We start from the raw sequence: 23,112 nt of genomic DNA on the forward strand, positions 1-23,112 counted from the left end.
TTGAAGATTCTAGGGTAGGGAACATATTCTAGCAGCTTTAGGAACCGCTTGTGTTTGGAGACGAAATACTCGAAATGTGTTGACTTAAATTCAAACAGAAGTACATTAATCTGTTCTCTATCTTTTTCTCTGTCAGAACTTGTTTTCAGATTGTATAACAAAGTTAGCAAACTTTAACAATAATCAATTTTAGTTACCAATCGAGGGACACTATTCCAATCACCCCGAACCTATTTAAGCAGTTTCCATCTGTTTTGCAGGCGTTTTTTTTCAGCACCCGAAGTAGCTCCTGAATGGCTGCAATATAGGTCGATTTGTTTCGAATGGTGATTTCTATGTGATTTCTATGTGTTTAACGGTATTTCTTATATTCATAAGACAGCTAGACAATCAAAGTTTTCGTTTGCATCATTGAAATTGTCAATATTGATCAAAATTCAGGAGTTTGAGGCCTGCTTTCTTCGACTGATTAAAATAGGCGCTACTGCTGAAACCGTTCCCTACCCTACTTTATGAGAAATCTAAAGTGAACTACGAAGAATCCATTCCATGGATTAGCAGATTAGTTTAGTTAGAAAATATGCGTTTATCCTGTTTTCAATTGTGTTTTCATATTGTATAAGATGAATATATGGGCTGAGATGAATAATCGAACAGTTACCCTGAATGAAGTAAATCCTTCAACCATTCACACTTTAACCCCCCCCCCCCCCCTCGAACTGTAATTTGTGATTTTGGCAATAGGGAAAAGGCTAGGTATAGTAGGGCAGTAGGCTTGCACAGTGGCGTAGCGTTACCGGGTGACAACCGCGACGGAAAATTTGGGTGTCACCCCTTTCCTTCTGGGTTTCACCCCTATTATCACAAATTTTTGATGGACGTTCGTTTTCAATTGCACTAAATTCACCCATTTTTTGAAAAATTATTTGAGATTATACTCTTAGAAGCATTTTTTTTTATAAATTTCAGGGTTTCATCTCGACCTTCACCTAATTGATAATTAATCTCACGGATGTCACCCTTTTGAAAGTGACACGTATGAAAACTTTCCTCATGGGTATCACCCAAAGCGGGCCACCCCCTACGCTACGCCACTGAGCTTGCATAATATGAAGTGCAGACTACAGAATACATTGAGTTACTGTCGCTAAACTACATCATTAATAATGTTACTATTTGGCTTAACGATATTTTATACTACAGGGTGCGCGATAATTATTGCAACAAAAATGCAAAATCGTTTGCGGATCGATATTCTTTGGGCTCAGAAAAAGAACAACAATCAAAACTGGACCGTCATACAAGACGGTGCTCCGGCTCACACAAAAAAGATCGTTAGAGACTGGTGCAAGTTCAACTTTCCCTCTATCATCACCAAGGATGGGTGGCCTCTAAATTCGCCAGATCTCAACGTGATGGACTTCTCGATTTGGTGGATGTTAAAAGTGGTGGATGTTAATTTTCTTCGAAAACTAAATACATGAACAAACGTTATTTATTATTAATTTATCCTCGGGGCACAATGTTCCTACGGATTCTAACACTATCTAACACCAACCAAGATATAAAACCTTTTTTTAATGATTGTGAAAAACTGAGCACCACTATTTCGAAGGCGTTGCATCTCACTTTTTTCCAAACGTTCGCTTGCTTGCATACGGGAGGCGCACGCAGTTTGCCGGTCCAGGTAACGACGACGGCGCGGCAGTCCGTATGGAACGTACAATGAAAATTTCGCTTTTAATACTCCAGTGACTAGCCGTGGGTTCAGACGTGTGCCAGTCGGTGCGAATCTGCGGTTTTACTCTAGGCGCACTATATCGAGCAGTGAACGGTTCCCGCGTGCGGCTGGGTGTTATCTAAAACTTCTTGTCCTGTTTGCGTAATCAGTGAAACTTCACTTCTTCGTCGTCGGTTGATAGACTGTGGTGCCTTTTACTAACGAGTGTGTGATCGTGTTTAATATCCGGCGGTTGGTTCTTGTCGGTACAACAACCTAAACCGAAAAATTTCGCAAGCTGCCTACTAAGAATCTACATGTTGGACAGAGCGGATAGGAGACCACATAAACTTGAAACCTTCGTGCGAGTGACAAAGCTTCGACTTCGTTAGGTTCGTTGTAGACCGAAAAAGCAGGCAGAAGTTTCTAGCAAGTGTTGATTTATACATGCCTCCACCACCGCTGACGCTGCCAGTTAGTTTTGAAGTCGCAGCACCCGCAAACGACGAACATTGCAAAATCTCGTTACTGGTAGTGCAACCTCAGAGCTGAGTTGCCAGTAAGGTTAGAACGTGTTTGCAGGGAGCCAAGATCAATCTAGAAGATTTCCAGTGCTGACTGGGGTCAGCAGCCGAAGTGCCAAACAAAATCCGACTGATCCGGCGCGAAAAAGCTCAGTGTTGATCATGAACGCGCCTTCGGTACGACGACAAACGTTGACCTCCTCGCGGTCGCTGCTGCTACTCGGAGTGACTCTGGTGCTGTTACCGGCGCTGCTAGGATTTTCAGAGCCCGTCCAGGCCAAGGAAATCATCATTCGGAATAAGGATTTCCCCCAGCTGAAGGCGAAACGTAAGTCGATTAAATTGTAAAGGCGGCCACGCGCCAGGCGCAGGATAATATGAGTAACACCCAATCGAAAGTGATTCGAAACTAGATTGCATCAAGAGTTATGTACGTGCTTTAGTAGGTGATAACGTAATGCCTGAAGTACCTCGAGAAGTTTCGGTTACGAAGTGATCGTTTCGCAGTGTGTACAGGACGGTTTTTATACGAATTCGATTGCTGGCAATGTGCTTAGAACTAAGGTTGCTCTTGGAGGTTATTATTAACCTGTTGATGTTGTGGCAAAACAGAGATTGGCCATTTAGTGACTTATGCGAAGACATTGTCCTTCAGTCGCGTAATTATGCTTTTATGCAACTAGAATATAAAACTTATTCTAGAATTTTCAAATTGATGTTAATTAGCAAGAAGTACTATATAATTTTCCGAATGTTTTGATACATCGAATGTGCTTACAGAGTGAGAAAGTAAGCACTTTAGTTGAGCTGTCAATAGGTTAGTGTCAAGAAATGAAACATGCTACATTATATTATAATAATATACAATACAATAAATACGTGATATATTTTTACAACAGCGTTATTGGATGCTGTTTTTAACTGTTCAAGCCCTGCTTATTCAACCTTTTATACACTATCATTAAATTAATGCCAGCAGCCAGTAACAGCATTTTATTGTAGTTACTTGCATAAGTTTCTGATTACCATTAAAGTTTGAAAATAGTTTTAGTTTGTTACAATAAATACGTGGTCCCCGTAGCTCTGTGGTTAGTGATGTCGGTCGACTAGCTCTCCCACACAGTTTTGATATTGGGTTCGATTCCCGATCGAGTCTTTTCAAGCTGGAAATTTCCTCGATTCAGCACTGGGGCACGGTGTATCGTTGTACTTATCCTACACATGCTAAATGTGCCAAAAATAATATCGATAACGAATTCACTCAACTAATCTAGTTGATCGAGACCGCTGTTAGCCCCCAGCCTAAGCGATATTGTTTTTGTTGTTACATGAATGAAGGCGAAATTGTTATAAAACTAGAGGGAACTAAGCGGTTGGTAAACGTGACTATCAGATTGTTTTTCACCTTATCTGAATATCTACTGAGATTATACTGTTTGAACATTATTTTAAAACTTTTCAAACGAACTTTTCAAACAAAAACAGTATTTTAATTTCTTGTAAAGTTATTTCTGTAATCCATTTATTATGGAAATTTCAGGTTTGAATTTATTATAAAAACCAAGTATTTATGTATGTGCTAAGTGAATGATGAAAAATTGGAATTAAATTAAAATACGCGTATCTCTTAGCAACAAAATTGGCATGCTTGAGTGAAGAACATTTTAAGTATAGAAAATTATTGAGTAACTCAAGTACATATATCTGGTTTGTTTTGTAACCTTGTTGCAAATATCTCCTGGGGACAATTAAAATAGGATCAAACATGAGTTATTCTGTGATGCGATACAGTTTACAGTTTTACTCAATTGTTCAGAAAAAAATTTGAAACGTTAAGTTATGAGAAACACTCAAAATGAAATAATTTTTATTGCAGGCAACAATCATATCGTATTTTATTTCGGGAAAAAGACTGTATATATTATTATTCGAAAAAATATTTTATATGTCTCTAACATTTAACCAAAACCTTTTGACTTCATTTTCAATAAAAGATTAAGAGATTTTTTTTATTAAAACTTGCTGATGATTAAAACTTGATTCAGAGTATTTTATTCAAATTAAATATTTTTTTTTGCCTTAAAATTATCCCTAGACGGTTTTTCCATACAATAAAAGGTTTCTGACCTACAATACTTTCAATAGAGTATATGCTAAATGACAAACCTTCTCCCAGGAAATAACTTTTATATGTAAAAAATGAAAAAAACTCTGAATGATAATGAAACGAAAAATGCAATACCAAACACGTGTACCAGATTTCATACAACTCGGAAACACGCGAAATCGGTCGATAGGTCTTTTGACCTGGAAACTCTTCAAGGTATTTTCTCCAGCTAGCTTGCCATTCATGGGTGTTCAAAATTACGAATTAATTGTCAATTGTAAACTGTGAGTTGCACACTCGTCAGCTTTTCATTGGAAATGAATCATTTTTATCGTGCAATTATGTCCCGAAAAATAAACTTCTTTTACTCGGGTCCCGGTCAATACGCGGTCCAAGGCTTTACTTTTTACGCAAAGTATTGTCAAAATTTAATTCAGCGAACCGTAATCAATTAATTTGCAAAACTTATAAATACTATGCGAACGGTTTTAGGGTTTCTTTAGATAATCTATTCAGGGTCATTAGAAAAACCTGCAACTTACTAGTACTTCGATTTGTGTTGAAGAGAGCTAAGGTATGTAAATGTATGGCTATAACAAACACAAAAATGATTTCGAGATTGCTAGATGTAATAACGTTATCCAACAGTTCAAATGGGTGGTTTTTAATCTATTCAAGAGCAATTATTCACTGCCGTTGCCATGAATCGAATTTATGCCTACCAGTAACAGCATTTTAACGCAGTAAAACGATACTGCATTCGCGATTGAGAAATGTGCAATTATTTCGTGTGTGCGTGAGCACACGGGTCAGGTTTTGGTTTTAAAATGATCTTATTATGTTTATATTGAAAAAGGAGTATTGAAACACCTTAAAATTACCTTTTTGGTTACTCGGGAAAGCAATTTTCTTGTCCAGATCAAAGCACTTGTTTAGCCTTAATGTCTGGATTTTTAGATGACAAGAGCATGATGAATTTCAAATATTTGATCGTTAGCTTATTTTGCACTTTTATGCGTAGGTTTATCTGCTAGTGTAATTTATATTTGGTATTACCGCATTTTGTATCATTCCAAAAATGGTGCATTTCAATCAGCCCGTAATATCACTGTCATGCAAGTTTTCAGCACTTTTTTTTAACTTAGTTTTAGAATGCTTGACTGTCAGCATCTTAACAAATTATAAAAAAGTTCACCTGTTTACCGTCGTATAACCGAAACTAAAGATTTTAATTTTTGGTTTCAAAGTTAGACACTTATTAACAGCGATTTAATATTTTGACATAATTTCTGTTGGTGCTTCGTTACCGTACAAAACTTCGACTTTTGTTAATTTTGTTTAATAATCACGTTGTCAAGATGAATGGGGTTATTTTAAGTTGGTCCGACAAGGTTAAGTACTTGGGACTAATTTATGATAAAAAACTTATTTTCAAAGAGCACATTGAGAGTATACAAGCCAAGTGCATCAAATATACGAGATGTTTATATCCTCTCATTAACAGGAATTCTAAACTTTGTTTAAAGAACAAACTTTTGATTTACAAACAAATTTTTAGACCAGCAATGCTTTATGCTGTACCGATCTGGTCAAGTTGCTGTTCAACAAGGAAGAAAACGCTCCAAAGGATTCAGAATAAAATTCTGAAAATGATTTTGAAGCGTCCTCCTTGGTTTGGTACACTCGAATTACATAGACTTACTGGTGTTGAACCATTAGAAGCTATGTCAAATAAAATTATTAACAATTTTCGACAAAAATCGTTGCAATCCTCAATTGCTACGATAAGCTCTCTTTAGAGCCAATAAGTTAGCAATTAAGTTAGTTGTAAGTTTACTTCCCCTTTTCTGACAAGTAGGTTTAAATCCCTACGAATGATAAGTCCTAATTGCGGAAGCAAACAAATCCTAACAATTAAAATTACAAATTTCTAACAGTGTTGAGAAGTCACCATTTGTGATTGGACACACATACTCATTATTTACTAATATTTATCATAAATACATAAGCTACTAACAAATCCCCCCTTAAAAAAAAAAAAAAAATGTTAATTTTGTTTAAAAAGTGAGCTCAATAATGTGTTCGCACTTGGTCAAAATATGGTTTTTCCCGTAAAGCATTTTGAAAGTGTGAAAATATTGTTTAATCTTGTGCAAAATGTCCTCGTTAGATGTGATACGTGCTTGTTACGTGATAGCTCCGTTGAAGATTGTCTCGGTTTGATCTGGCTATTTTTGATCACCTTTAATTTATTTTTCGTTCAGTTTTGCCTTACATTAACAAAGAAAAACAAAGTGTGGAAAAAGGCATTCAAGCTTTGAATACAAACGTTATTTTCTATAATATGCATTATGGGACTGGTATGCGTTTATTTTTTAAAAGGGGTAAACTGACCTGATATTTTTTTTGCAAATTATACAGAACAAACTACGTTGTTTTTCACATTTATTTTGAGAAGCGTTGGCGATTCTATCCGCTGATGGTCATAACTCAAAATCAACGAAAATCCAGATGGGACTGATATGCGTTTCACGGCAGTGTAGTCGCTGTCGAACTAATATGAGCAGTTTCGGCTAAAACAGGCTCTTATATAGGCCAAATAGCATATCCCAAATTACTAGATCTATAATTCTGTCGACCGTGCTTGGGAAAGCAACCTTATAACGGCCAATCAGAGCAATCGATGTCTACGTTTAAACAGGGCTTGACCAAATTCAATAGTATAGTTGCTTGTAGTATTAACACGCAAAAGTTCAAGCTTTAATCATCCAATGTGTCCTTTCAATTCGCACAGAATTTGCTCTGACTTCGCACAACCAATGCGTGATACGCATAACGCAAAAGTTATACAAGGAATACATTGACAGAGATCAAAATCAGAATATGTATCATATACACAAAAATTGTAATGTCTCGGTAAACTTCGGCTTCGGGCGAACGATCAGTTTCGAGGCGCTCAAAAAACCGTTCTTTACTTTCGCGTGCCGGTGCGTATCAGCACACTCATAACTGAGAGTGTTCATAACTCAAATTTGAATTTTGTGAGTCCAATTGAAAATGAAGTCACACGTCAATTTGATTTAATTTCTTCCCAGAATTTTTTACCTGCAGAAATAATTGAAACTAACTATTAAATCAATTATTAAAAATTTCAAAAATATGAAAGCACCTGGTGCCGATGGAATCTTTAATATACTAATCAAACACCTCCCTGAGAGCACAATGGAATTTTTAGTGAAAATTTTCAATTGCTGCTTCAAAATTGCATATTTTCCCAAATTATGGAAAAATGCAAAAATTACTCCAATTTTAAAACCGGATAAGGACCCAGCTTAAATTTCAAGTTATCGACCAATCAGTTTGCTTTCTTCAATAAGTAAACTGTTTGAGAGAATTATTCTTAACAGAATGATGTCACACATCAACGCAAATTCAATTTTTGCAAATGAACAGTTTGGATTTCGCCATGGGCATTCCACAACTCATCAATTGCTCAGAGTTACTAATATGATACGAGCTAACAAATCTGAAGGTTATTCCACTGGAGCTGCTCTTTTAGACATAGAAAAAGCATTCGACAGTGTTTGGCATAGAGGTTTGATTGCGAAAATACAAACTTTTAATTTTCCAATTTTCCTAATCAAAATTTTAAAAAATTATCTTACTGATCGAACTCTGCAGGTTGTCTATCAGAATTCAAAATCTGATAGATTTCCTGTCAGAGCAGATGTACCTCAAGGTTCAGTCTTGGGTCCAGTCCTGTACAACATATTCACTTCAGATCTTCCTGATTTGCCTCCAGGATGCACAAAGTCATTGTTCTGCGATGACACAAGCATTTCCGTAAAAGGAAAAAGTCTTCGTGTCATATGCAGTCGATTGCAGAAAAGTTTAGATATTTTTTCTTCCTACTTGCAAAAGTGGAAAATCTCTCCCAATGCTTCTAAAACTCAAATGATAATTTTTCCGCATAAGCCTAGGGCTTCTTTCCTCAAGCCAAACAATAATCACGTTGTCAAGATGAATGGAGTTATTTTAAGTTGGTCCGACAAGGTTAAGTACTTGGGACTAATTTATGATAAAAAACTTATTTTCAAAGAGCACATTGAGAGTATACAAGCCAAGTGCATCAAATATACGAGATGTTTATATCCTCTCATTAACAAGAATTCTAAACTTTGTTTAAAGAACAAACTTTTGATTTACAAACAAATTTTTAGACCAGCAATGCTTTATGATGTATCGATCTGGTCAAGTTGCTGTTCAACAAGGAAGAAAACGCTCCAAAATATTCAGAATAAAATTCTGAAAATGATTTTGAAGCGTCCTCCTTGGTTTGGTACACTCGAATTACATAGACTTACTGGTGTTGAACCATTAGAAGCTATGTCAAATAAAATTATTAACAATTTTCGACAAAAATCGTTGCAATCCTCAATTGCTACGATAAGCTCTCTTTATAGCCAATAAGTTAGCAATTAAGTTAGTTGTAAATTTACTTCCCCTTTTCTGACAAGTAGGTTTAAATCCCTACGAATGATAAGTCCTAATTGCGAAAGCAAACAAATCCTAACAATTAAAATTACAAATTTCTAACAGTGTTGAGAAGTCACCATTTGTGATTGGACACACATACTCATTTTTTACTAATATTTATCATAAATACTTAAGCTACTAACAAATCCTCCCCTTAAAAAAAAAGCTTTCCCCGCTCCACAGTGGGGAATCGCTGGCCATCAGCCAAAAAAATTTTTTTTCGTTAGCTGTTTCATAATATTTTTCCTTTATTGCTATAACATTCAAGTATCTAAATTCAAAATTTGGACGCAATATCATATTATCTGAATTTTTTATGACTTTTCAAAGCTTGGCGAACTGGCGGTTTTTGTCTTTTTTCTTGAAAAAAAGTACATTACTTTGAAACGCTCTGTAGCTTCAATGATAGCTTGGATTTTTTTGACGTCAAAGAAAAAGTTGTTGTAAATATTGTGCAAAACAAATTGTAAAATTTGGTCATAGTAGGCCTGACACTAGAAAAAATTTTAAAAAACGTGATTTTTTGTAGAAAAGTAGCTTAAAAGTTTATTTGCCGCAGTTTGCCACGGTTGTGACTACATTCAAAATTTAGGTAAAAACGTAAGCTTTCAAATGCATACTGTCCGCTGCTGCGCGAAACTGCGCAAATTGTCTTTTTAGTGAAAAAAGCGTTGGCAGATTTTTTAGTTTTTATTTTTGAAGTTGAAATTTCATTTAGAATTAATTTTAATCATAACCATGATACCCCATTAATGAAAATTTATGATATCGTACTCAATCCGTAAGGATAAAATATAAATTCGGGCAATAATCACAAAATTTATCAATGAAAAGTTATAAAATAAGTGTTAAACAAGAAAACAGTAAACAAATCTGAAATTTTAATTATCTCAAACTTTATCACTTTCTGCAAGTTTAAAACAATACTTAAAACATTCAGCCCTTTTCAATTTATGATCATGAAATTCGTTAATCTGAATGGAGTGTCAAATATTAGCAGCAAATTCATACCATCAAACTCCGGCCAACAATAGCCTGTTTGAAGATTGCTTTTGCTCGCACTCGTTTGCATACAAAAGTAAAACACACATTTTGCTTCATGAGAAAAAAAAAACAAAGAACAGTCGTCGCCCTCCGCTTTTTTTCGTATTCATTTAGAACGTTGTGTCATTCCAGTGTCTTAGTTTTCAAATTCATAAATTCGTTGAATTTTATTATGGAGCCTTCAACTTCAGCGGCACCACCTAATTCAATGTCTAGTAAGTTGTCCCTCCATGGTGTTATACATGTATTTAAATGTCCTCTTTCAACCATAGAAACCGGATTAGGAAGATAACATATATATGAAACAATGAAACATAGAAAGTTACTAGAAGAAATGAAAATTGCAGCGAAAGACATTTTTCCTGCTGATAAGTATAATGAACTTCAAATTTTCTGGAAACAATTCAACACGAGATTTAAGCGATCAAAGCGAAAGATGATGATGCTGGTGATGATTTTTTCAATTTGTAATTAGTTTGTATTACTTATGTTGTTTTAGTTTATTAAAAAAAAATATTTATTTAGGCAAAATTTGTTTAGTTCGAGGGGTCGTCCATGAATAACGTATTTTTTTCAATGGGGAGGACGCCGAATTTATTTATTCTTACGAAGTTCATGGTTTCTTCCAGTGCGTTCTTGGAGTCGTGCGAAGTTAAATCTGACTTACTAGAACTGTTCAAATAAAATAAAACATTCGCAACTGGTTGCCGGGTTTACTGCTTTTCTTTTTGCGCACCGCACCTTTCTACACCGATCTTCTTTCTTGAATAAAACAAAAAATACAGGACTTTTCGGGTCATTTTATTCTGAAATATAGATAATAAGTGTTTTCTTTCCAGTTTCAATTCAAGTTGGGATTATTTTTCGTAGGATACGCGAGCTCTCTAACTTTTCTCTTAACACTACTCATAAGCTTTTGCACAGTGTGTTCTCTGACCATTTTTACCACTTTAAGCCAATCTTTTTCAAATTTTTCAACATTGTCCGCTGGTTCGACATATTTCCTCAGCTTTGCCTTAGTCAAAGCCCAAAAAGTTTCAATAGGGCGAATTTCAGGGCAGTTTGGAGGATTCATCTCCTTTGGGACACATGTGACATCATTTGTTTTATACCACCCTAGTGCATCCTTAGAGTAATGGCAGAAAGCAAGATCGGGCCAAAAGATTGGAGGATTGTTATGCTGCTTAACCATGGGTAACAACCTTTTCTGCAAACACTCTTTCACGTAAATTTTATCATTCATTGTGTCATTCGTAATGAATGGACGAGATATTTTCCCTCATTCACAAATGGCCTGCCAAACCATTACTTTCTTGCCGAATTTTTCGGTGTAAATGGCTTTCACTGGTCTAGGGACATCCTTTCCCTTCGGTGATGTATAAAATTGCGGTCCTGGCAGAGTCTTATAGTCCAGTTTTATGTAGGTTTCGTCATCCATGATTACACACCCCATTTTTTTGGTCAGAAGTTTGTCATAAAGCTTCCGAGCTCTCGGTTTCACAGATTCAGCTTGTTTTGGATTTCGTTTTGGCTGCTTCTGCTTTCGACGGGTCTGCAGACCCATTCTTCCCTTGGCACGCATAACGTTACTCGCCGAGGTTCCAAGCTTTCTCGCCATATCTCGTACTGATACTGAAGGATGCCGCTTGTAGTATTCCTTAACCTTTTTGTCCATTGTGGGGTCAACAGGCCCGGGTTTTCTACCACGTCTTGGGGCATCAGTAAATGTGCACTCTTCACAATACTTCCGCAATGCGGTTTGAACTGCTCCGACACTTATACCTTCTTCTCTGGCTAATTTTCTTATAGGAAGACCACTCACGGTGCCCCATTTGTGCACAATTCGCTTTCTTTGCTCGGGAGAAAGGCCATGCATTTTCAAAATTTCGCACTAAATGTTAGAGAAAATGACAGCATCTGTTTCTTTTGGATGTAAACAACAGGACGCAGCCAACGTTTGGTTGAATACTGCACGTTATTTGAAATGACGGTTGATCGTAAGTGTGTTTATAATTATCGGAACGGTCTATAGGAGACCGCCGAGATCAGAGTAGGAAGAACTTAAACATAGGTATCTGACTCTCATAATCTCCCTTAGCTCCCATCCGCCACCCGGAAGCACGCGCCCTTGGGCTGTCAAAGCTGAAACAACATTGTAGCTCTATCTTGAATTCAGAGAGTCAGTTGATCTTCCAGAATCAAATTTCGCGGTTCTACTTGACCTTATTTTCTAAATTTTCATTTCGATTCGCTAGTGGTATTCCGGGGGTTTACTCATCAACTTTGGCTTTGACAATGACAAAAAGAAATGTTTCGATTAAATACAAATGGCGGACCCACATACAATCTCGCTATCTCGTATTTTTGTCCATTTTTTGGCACTTTTGGCACTTTTTCGAATATAAAAATATTATTCTTGTATGTCATAAGTGAAAAGAAAAGTTGAAAAATACGACATTCGATGTTCGTTTTGCAAACAGGTTCAACAGATTTGTCTTCTCGAAAAAATCTCGACAAAGTTCGGGAAGTTGTGGCGCAAAACGATCAAAATGTTTACCGTCAAGATCTGGAGTCATAGAAAATATATTTTTTTGGAAAAAAACCGTCTTTTGGAAAATTTTGCCCAATGTATATAAATTTGACTTCGAAAAAAATCTCCATATAAGATTTGAACTCAATCGGACTTCGGGGAGTAGTGCCCCATAAAACAATGATATAGTTTCACATTTTCGGCTGATGAATAAATAAAGAATTCATGAAATGTGCGAAATCGATTTTTTCATTCCAAAAATTTGAGAAATGAATGAAACGTCCGGATAAAAAAATTCAAAACATCAATTCAGAAATTTTCGAGCAAAAAATCTTAGCCCAAAAAATGGTTGTATAAATGTTTTTGTTTTTTTTTGTAATCAAAGGAAAACGCTACCAAAACCGCAAAGAAAAATGGATTAGAAAAAAAATCAATTAAATGATCTATGCTAAATAGAAACAAATCAAAGAATAAGAGAAATAGAAAATCCGAAGAGGGTAGTTGTTGAATAGAATGTTACTTAGACATGCCAACTTAAAAAAAAATTGAGAAATTAATACCCTGAAAAGATAATCATATTTTGGTATGCATAAAAGGATAATCATGCGTCAAAATGACATCCGACTTTTAAATAATTGAAAATGCAAGCTTTTCTTCTTAAATTATCGATAAACGGTCATTACAGAGTTAACACGTTTTTAAATAACGAACACCAGCATTTAGGGTTATATATTTCTTTATTGATCAAGAAAGACCGAGAAAAAAACCGACGCATGGTTGAAAAATTAGCAATTTTGCTGCGAGCGAGGAGTCAAATTGACGCAGACTATCTTTCCAGGGTTAAAATAATATTATAGGGTTCTACCGTTGGTTCTGTCGAAAGAACATAAACAAGAACACTTACGATACCGAAACATGTATCTGCTTACAGATGTGTAAAAAGGAAAAGTAAAGAAGATTTGAATCTGGAGTAAATTATATATTCGATAGCTTAGTGCAAATTATTCGATATATTCAAATTGTTTTAACTTTATGAAACTAATCGAACCCCATTTGTCCAAAAAAGAGCTTACAATAATTCTGTGTCAAATTACTCTTAGATCAGTTCAAAAGAGACTTTTAGGCAGCTCTCGAAAATCTGTTCACCCTTCCTTCTACAACTTATAGAGAATCTTAGAAATCCCCAAATTTTTGTAAGATGTCATCCAGGTGCTAGCAGGCGAAAATAGAGAAAAAGTTAGTAAGTTTCAAACCTATTTTACAAGATCTAGAAGTTATAGATGAGGAAAAAAAAAAGACCTGGAATTTGATTACTACTCCTAATCTCAAATGTTCATTAGATATCCAACCTTACTGTTTTGGCTAATTTGAAAATCAGGACGCTTAAAATAGTTAAATATACTACCAATCGAAATCATAACCACGTTAATAAGACAAGGATATTAAGCGTTAATAAATTAGAGATCCTAGCGTTAACAGTGAACAACTTGTAGTCGAAGAAGTAAAAGTTTGTTATTGTTATATTTCTTTAACATAAATATGAATTTTTACTGACAAAAACACGAAATAGTCTGACATAAATTTAGAAATTTTAGAAACCTGTCCATATCCGAATTTAATTTGGCGTTGTACCTAACATGTACAAAATATAAAATAGGAATAGAAGATACACCAATTCAAGTGTCAAAACAGAAATAAAAACAAAAATCTTCTTGCTAAACATTTTTTGGATTCAACTAAAGGAGCTTGAATAGTTTGGAGTCAGTTCAATAATTACTTTATTTTCACAACTGACCTCATTTACACAACTAATATATTCTCTTTCAATTTTTACAACTCTTAATACACTGTCACGCTTAAATGACTATGTTAATAACATTTTTTTTCGTTCCAGCTGATTGGCTGCGAGTGTGCCGAAGAGACAACCCCAATGACGATAGCTGCTTCAAAAAGATGTTCGAAGAAACGTTTCCTTCAATCGCCAAAGGTAGTTTTAACCGTTGACTTACTGAGAATTTTTGAAAAAAAAAATTAATTTCTCTTTATAGGAATACCAGAAATCGGAGTACAACCGTTCGACCCGTTGCGGATAGAATCGGTACAGGTATCGCGGGGCACCGGCGCACTGTCGCTCAGTGGTGGCTTCAAAAAGCTCAACGTTAAGGGCCCCTCGAATACGACCGTTCGGCGTGCCAGTCTAGATTTCAACGCACACACGCTTAGCTTCGACCTGGAGATTCCTAAGCTGAAAATCGATGCCGTGTACAATCTTAAGGGAAACGTCCTGCTGCTGCCGCTGGTGGGCGACGGTGACATAACGATGGTACTGAAAGACGTGAAAACATCCGTAACCACCAAGTTCAGCGTGCGTCCCTTGCCCGAGGTAGGATGGAATGCAGTTTTCCTTGCATAAATTGCGCGCTTCTTTTCCTCTTTCGTTTACGCGAATCGTGTTTCATTTAAGGACGCCATCTTTATCGAGGAGATGAAAGTCACATTTCTGGTCGGCGGAATTCGCATGCATTTGGACAACCTCTTCCAAGGCAACCAGGTCCTGGGTGCATCGCTGAACCTTTTCTTGAACCAAAACGCTAACGAGGTTGTCGCGGAACTGCGCTCGGATCTCGAGTCGGGCCTGGCGGATATCTTCACCGGACTGTGGAACGAGCTGTTCAACAAGCTACCCTTGAAGCTGTGGATTTCGTGACGCGCTTGCATTTCGCACTGAATGGCTTGTTGCCGAGTGATTGATTGCGTAATTTGCAAACATGGATGTACAATCCCTGTAAATATTGACTGTGGTAAATCGCGTATCCTAAGTGAAGCGTTCTGTAATACAAATTATTTAAATAAGTATTATGTGTAAATTAAAATTCAATGTAAAAAACAACGTTATTATGATGTTTTATTTATTTTTGTGAGCTAAGAAGCGTTCAACTGAATGATTGAAAAAACCATATTTGTTAAATTATATCCGCATTACGTTTAAAATTGATTTGCTTCAAATTATTTTTGATTAGGGTAATCGCTCCTATATTCATCTCAGTACCTGTATTTATTTCATCTCGTCTTTTTGATCAATTTATCGTCAAGTTTTACCATTTTTTCAACGTCAAAACTTTCAACCCTTTAACAAAATATAGAAGCAAATAGATTTACTTTGAAAAATTTGTAGAAATTTGACGGAAAATTGGACACTTGAGAAAAACAAGATGAATATAGGTGCAGTTGGCTGTTGAGATGAATAATGGAGCGATAACCCTATTTATTGGTTTATAACATCTTTTCATTAAGTGCAAGCAACTGTCGTACCGTGGAATGGGGTGAAATTGATCACCTGAAAATTCGTGATAAAAAATACTAATCAAAAGATATTGCTCTTACAACACTAGGCAATGTTAGCGTGTCCTTAAACGCAACTTTTGCATGATTCACATACCTGTCAAAGTTAACCCTTGCATGCCCGGTGCAATTTTTCATATTTTCGAAAAGTTTTTCTAACTCAGTCAAAATTCAATCAAATTTGATCAAGCAATACAATTTCCAAATAACAAAAAAAGTATTGAATTTACTTAAAGTAATCTTAGTTGAGGAATAATCACTTTAAATTTGGAGAAGTGAGTAAAGTTTGATAAAAGCTCAAAAAATGTAATTTTTAACAATTATCATTTCATATCATTAAAGAAATACTGATGAATTCGCATGAAACCACAAAGATTTTAATTTCAGAGCTAGTTTTAGAACTTCTGCAACAAACCGAATTGAAATCGGTCTAAAGACGATCAAATAAGAGCAAATTTAGCAACAAGCAGCTCGTGAACCAAAATTAATAAATTTTAACCTGAAATATCGTTATTTTCGTTTCCAAACTAGCTGTAAATGATATTTTTCAGCACAGAAATCATCATTTATCTTTAGCATATCGAAAAAAAGCACATTTCCAATAGAATGTATCAATTTCAATGGTGATCAATTTCACTCCAATTTACCTCATGAGCAAAATCTTTTCAAATCGCCTGAAAATACGCGAAAATTTAATCGACCATTTTTGATTTGAATGAAACTTTGCACACGTATTTGGCTCAGCAAACTGAGCATTTTTCACAGGTGGAGAGATTTTTTACACCCATGAGTTACATTCTAAAAGGGCGTATACCTTTTGGCATAGGTTTTATTCGAAGCATTGTAGCCCAGAAACCGTTGGATGTATAGAAAAAACTCTCTGAGAATGAGTTGTAGCGAATCGAAAATGCATCATCTAATTTATTTGACCAAAAAAAATTAAAAATTAAAAATAAATATTAAATTTCAATTTAAAAAAAAGAGATGATTGTTTTTTATTTTTTTTTTAAGAAACTTGACGTTAATACGCAACTTTAAAAAAAAAGTCCAGAATGGAGAAATGAAAAGTAATTTTTTTATGGTAGATTATTTTTTTATGAAAATTCTAATTCAGACATTTTTCAAAATATTTGTATTCTGATGATTTTAAAAGATGCAGAGAGTCATTTTGAATCAAAAAGCCCTTGGTAGTAAACATTCTAAAGGCATTGGTTTTCGAGTTATTTCTAATTTAAGCTCGAAAAATTATAATTATTTAGGAAGACACACGTTTTTCTTAATTTGTCCATGATTCTCCAGCAAAAAACATACGTTCATTGGAATGCTTGATCAAAAATATACAATTCATTCTTTGACAACAAAACGATTGGGCGAACGGTTCTCAAGAAAAGAGTTAAATGTTCTAAGTGATATAAATATATATAAGAATCAAATATTATTTTCGAGTTTTATTATCTTAGGAACATATTTTTTTATGACATAGATACTTTACAGAACTAGTTTCACCTTATATTTTAGATACATCATAAGTAAATGATTCGTCATCTTTTGAAAACAGCTTCGTTTGTATCTTATTTTCTAAAATCGGAACAAAAGAGTAATACTTTTGTGTGGCAGCTATTATTATAGATTTTTTGAAAATATTGCTCCATTTTGTTACTCCTTGTTTATATTCTTCATATGATACCCAACTAAATGACATTTTTGATGAATTTTTATTACTTTTCTGATTAGACCGATTTCAATTCTTTTGCGCTTGTAATGGGATGTTCTTGTTCTTTAGCTAAACTAAAGCATTGCATGGGCCTTTACCATGAGAAGTCGCAAAAAAATGCCACTCTGCATCGACGTTATATTATGTTTTGAACTTGCAAAGACTTGCAAAGTTTTTTCTATTTTTATATTGTGAGGCAGACATGATTATCGCTTTTTTCAACTCTATTGTTGTTTTCAAAAAACTCATTAATTTGGCAATGAACACCTGAACCGCAACAGTATCATGATGGAGTATTTCCGATTTTATGATGAAGCTGATATTCTTAAGTGTTCCAGATTCTGAATAGTAAACAACTAAGGGATCAATGGTGGCTTGACTATCATTCCAATAACTACACGAAACACAAATTGATAAAGCCATATTAAAATGAGCTAGACTGTTCAATATTTTTAATTTTGCAATAACGTTTTCGTTTAATTTGCGTAAGCTTGATGAGCACCGATGATCAGGAAAGGGTTTACAGCATTTGGGCTTGGTGTATTCCGTTTTAATTTTATTCATCTTCACAAAATGCAAACAGTTACTAACACATCTGGAGTAGTGCAATCGTATTTATATACGTTATTGGTTGCGTACTTTACAAATAGTTATTATTAGTAAACAAGTAGGTAGTGTTGCACGACAAATATATTTCTTATAAAACATTCGGCAAGGGGGAACGTGTAGGTGGGCTAAGGTGTAGCCCTTGAGTTATTTATCCAATCGTTTTGTTGTCAAAGAATGAATTGTATATTTTTGATCAAGCATTCCAATGAACGTATGGTTTTTGCTGGAAAACTATGGACAAATTAAGAAAAACGTGTATTTTCCGAAATATTAATAATTTTTCGAGCTTAAATTAAAATTAACTCGAAAACCGATGCCTTTAGAATGTTTACTACCAAGGGCTTTTTGATTCAAAATGACTCTCTGCATCTTTTAAAATCATCAGAATACAAATATTTTGAAAAATGTTTTAATTAGAATTTTTATAAAAAAATAATCTACCATAAAAAAATTACTTTTCATTTCTCCATCCTGGACTTTTTTTAAAAACTTGCGTATTAACGTCAAGTTTCTCTAAAAAAATAAAAAAAAAATCAACTCTTTTTTTTTGATACTAAAATTTAATGTTTATTTTAATTTTTTTTTGGTCAAAAAAATTTTTTTGTACAGTGTATATTTTTTTATGGTGCATTTTTAATTCCCTACAATTCATTCTCAGACAGTTTTCCTATACATCCAACGGTTTCTGGGCTACAATGCTTCGAATAAAACCTATGCCAAAAGGCATACGCCCTTTTAGAATGTAACTCATGGGTGTAAAAAATCTCTCCATCTGTGAAAAATGCTCAGTTTGCTTTGCCAAATACGTGTGCAAAGTTTCATTCAAATCAAAAATGGTCGATATTCGACCATAGGTCATTTGGCGTGATCTTGCTCTCATAATACCATATAGAATTATCGAATTTATTTCATGGAGTAGACGATAGAAATTTCACCAATAGCCATAGAGGTTTACTGGAGCACATACCAGTACTTGTTTTAAAATTAAAGTACTTCGGGAAAAATGCACATGAAGCTAGTTAATTGGAAATTGTTATAAAAATTGATCAATTTTACCCCGTTCCATGGTACTTGTTTTAATAAATATGAAATATCTTTTGAAATTATACTGGAAAATCTCAGATTGTGGATCACCATTTTTTTAAGGGAGAGCGTGGGGAAGAAAGGTTCAATTTGTAATTTAGGTATTTGTTATACATTGTCAAATAACAAAGGCCTATCATCCATAGGAATTTTGTACTTACCTACTTGACAAAAAATAAGGGAACACAGTTGCAAACTTATTGGCTATAAAAAGAGCTAATCGTAGCAATAAAGGTTCGCATCGAGTAGTTCATGTGTAAATGAATGAATTCATAATCAAAAATTCTCCTAGAAAAGCTTCGTATAAAAGTTTAGTTGATAGTTTTTGCCTTGTGTGGCTTTGTAATGTCATGAGGCATAACCAAAGGCGCATCGCATTGCACCTCGTGAAACGCAAACCTACAAAGGAAAAAAATAAAATTCATACAGTTTGTATATCTGCAGTACCGATTTGTTATCGCCGGATTTGCATAGTCCAAACTAGTATGTTTTGGGATGCGGCCGCAACGCGATGCTAGTGTGCATGTAGTTTTCTTAGTATTTTGAACTTGGTTAATCTCGTAAATTCGACCACTTAGAAAATTTCCGCCTTCAGCAAAGTTTTTTAGGAGGTCAAGGGCTTTTATTTAGTGCATAGCATGTTCCAGAATTCGAGCAATACGCGGCGCGAGAGTGCATATAGCTTTGAGTATTTAAACTTAAGTTGTGGTCTTCAAGAAAAATGTCCTTAGAGCAAGGTTTTATGGTTGGCCCTTAGTTCAGTTCAATCGATTCAGTGAAAAATGTCCTTCGATAGTAAGTATAGCATGACTAGGAGTCATTGACTACCGCATCAATTTAGTCTCGATCTTGTCAATTTTTCCTTGCTGTTCATTGGCTTCTGTTTATTCTAAAGAAGTAGAATTTCATTAGTATAGAATACGAAGGGAAAAATGTAATCCAAAATGATTTAAAATTTTGGAGCCGTGTGGATAGCGGAATCATCCATCGTTTAGTAATACCCACGAAATTAAAATATTTCTCAGTTGACATTTCCGACACTGGTGGTGCCGGCCGAATACTGCGACTTTCTAGGAAATAGGAACCGTGGGATAAGTTGAGGTCGAAATACGCAGAATTGTGTGCACCTTAATTTTGCACAGGTTATTTTTTTGGGCCAATAAATAAAATGTACATAGTTTTTAGGTTTTAGGTTTTTGAAATTTGATATGATTCTTTTCGCTGGCACCCTACTTCCCATAAAAAAAGCTCTTGGACTTCTGAATAACTTTGCTAAAGACCGCAACTTCCTACAAAGTCAAAATATTTTTCTGATTCATTTAAGATTTTGCTCTTCTGGTTGTCTTAGGTTCTGATTTTCTTTCAATTTGATTTCTACTGTCTGCTTTACTACTATTACCTTCTCTGTAACTTTTCTGATTTTTGGATAAGGAACTTACTAGTTTATTTGATTCATTCCTCTTTTCTATTATTCTTGTATTATTGTTTTACCACAGACAAACGTTCAAACAAGAACAATGTTGATAAAAAATTAGGGGAAAATTTTCAAACAGAAATACGTTATAAGTCACTTGTATACCAGCGCCGCATGGTGACCTTTTTTCCAGAAAAATTGACAGCTGTACGACGCTGGCGTCGGTGGCAGTGCTATCTAGTATCGTATTGCAAGTACAATGTAATTTTACACATGCTGGGAATTTAGTTTGGACCTCAGTTCGCGGAATAAATATTTTTCGAAGAAAGAAAATTTAGTAAGATTGGTGAAACTACAAGCAAAATAGTAGAGCTGCTTATCAAACGTTCGTGACCTGCATATTCTTCAGGCTCAATATTTTGCAGATTTGAATTTGTATATGACATCACTAAGTTATACTTTTCGAGGTAATTTCTACTTTTAAAACGACTTTTTACACGTCAACATTCAATTTTATTAAGTCAGACAGTGTATGCAGCTAGAAAAGCGAAACATTAGCGAACTGAAAAATATGATACAGACTTTAACAAATATACCGCATCCAGTTGTAACTTGAACCCCCAATCTCCTCGTTTCCGACTTGGTGTTTTATCGAAATCAACTACTGGGACGGTTGTACTATTCCAGAATTTATAATCGTAACACGTTCCACTACCGCCTATTCTATTGCTCACTCTTATCAAGACCCGTTGCGGGTTCAAGTCACTTTTGTATGTGGTATATTTTTCAAAGTCTGTATAATATTTTTCAGTTTGCTTACTTTTTGCTTTCCCAGCTGCATACACTGTCTGTTTTAATGAATGTATCACCGTGGTAAGTGACAGAATCGAAGATGATAAGTATGATAAGTGTTGCGCACACTCTGAGTGACACCGCACCTACTTTAAACACATTGGCTGCTGAACTACCCTCACCTACATTGTTCTGACGGAGTCAAGTATCTCTGCAAGGGCGAACTGACAAGCTACACACAATGAGTCATCATTCCTCAAAAGCTCATATCAGTGAAAGGACATAGTGATCAGAAGCTTTAAAAATAGATTAAAATTAACAGTTAAAATAGTACGGCTCCAAAAGTTCGGTTTATTATAATTAGTACGGGTAGTTACTGTAATAACTAGTACGGGTAGTTACTGTAATAGTTAAAACTGTAAGTACGAAATCGACGGCTGAAGCCTGTTGCCTAATACTATTGTTAAAACTTATACCTAACAATGCTTAACCTGAAATAGATTCACGAGATTCCGCGTGTGCAGAAACGTTGCCAATTACTAGCCGTTAGAACCCGATTTAAACGCAGGAAACCTACAAACGTGAGTGTACACTAAACATTAAAATATTAGAATTAATTACAAAATATTAATTGTAGGAAATTTTTAATCCCTCCGTCGGAAATATAGAAGGTTACAAATTTGGAAAGTGTTTCCTTTCGTTGCATAGGCAATAATAAGTATACATTGCGTAGTTATTGGATCAATCATGATATTCATAATCTAAACTCGATTTACGACACGCTAATGTAAAATCAACGAGCAAGCAATCTTCGGCTGAATAGTCATACCAAGACTAAGCGTTTCTCTGCATCTCTACTCTGCGACGGACATAGAGTTTTGTATTATTATGTATCCGTGGCAAGAGATGGAATCGAGTGATGATGCGCACGAGGCTCAGGTATTAATCAATCCCGCGATCCTATGCCAATGACTCGCGCGAAAGTAATTAACTATACGAAGCATCTACATATTTTAATAAATGTTTATTACCAAACCCGAATACCTGCAAGAAAGCAAAGCAGTACAATAGATGCGGCTATACATCACGTAAAATCCTGATATTTGTTGCAAATAATTACGATATTTTGTCGCGATTATTTACGATGTTTTGTCAATTAATCACAATGTTTATCGAACGCACCATACCTACTCTGAATCGCATCGCGCTGGTATAAAACCAACGGGCGGGCAGTCTTCGAATAAATGATTTGGTACGCCTTGAAAGTCACAACACGCCGAATCCTTAGATAAGCAAAACTCACTCGGGCCGAAGACACGTTTACACCGGAGTATAAGGCAATCCACGGATGACGTTTCTTCGCTTGTACGTTTGTTATTGTTGCTGTTTTTCAAGCTGCAACACCAAAACACGACCAGAACCGAAATCTTTTAATGTCGGCAATAATATCAAAAGTGATTTTTTATTGTTGTATTTAGGATTGGCACTCGCGATACTACAGCTACCGATCGGATAACATTTGTTTTTCACGCTTCTGGATCCGGATTGCATCCAAGTTGCGACCGATCGAACATACATAAAGCTGTCGAAAGTTGGAAACAGACTGAAATCAGCTGATCGCAACTGTCTCGTGGATTGCCTTATTGTGCACGACTGCTCTATTCCCTCTTTCCAACGCATACGCGCGGGGACACGGT

At 35.3% G+C, this 23,112-nt stretch overlaps 1 protein-coding gene across 1 annotated transcript; it reads left to right on the forward strand.

The window, feature by feature from the left end:
* The first annotated feature begins 1,732 nt into the window (after positions 1 to 1,732).
* On the forward strand, positions 1,733 to 15,346 carry LOC129730708 (protein takeout-like). Its single transcript, XM_055690251.1, has 4 exons — positions 1,733 to 2,572; positions 14,356 to 14,448; positions 14,510 to 14,844; positions 14,926 to 15,346. The coding sequence occupies exons 1-4, from the start codon at positions 2,407 to 2,409 to the stop codon at positions 15,166 to 15,168; spliced, it is 837 nt and encodes a 278-aa protein (XP_055546226.1). The 5' UTR covers positions 1,733 to 2,406; the 3' UTR covers positions 15,169 to 15,346.
* The last annotated feature ends 7,766 nt before the right edge of the window (positions 15,347 to 23,112 follow it).

This window comes from Wyeomyia smithii, chromosome 3 (assembly GCF_029784165.1).
Source record: "Wyeomyia smithii strain HCP4-BCI-WySm-NY-G18 chromosome 3, ASM2978416v1, whole genome shotgun sequence".
NCBI lineage: Eukaryota > Metazoa > Arthropoda > Insecta > Diptera > Culicidae > Wyeomyia > Wyeomyia smithii.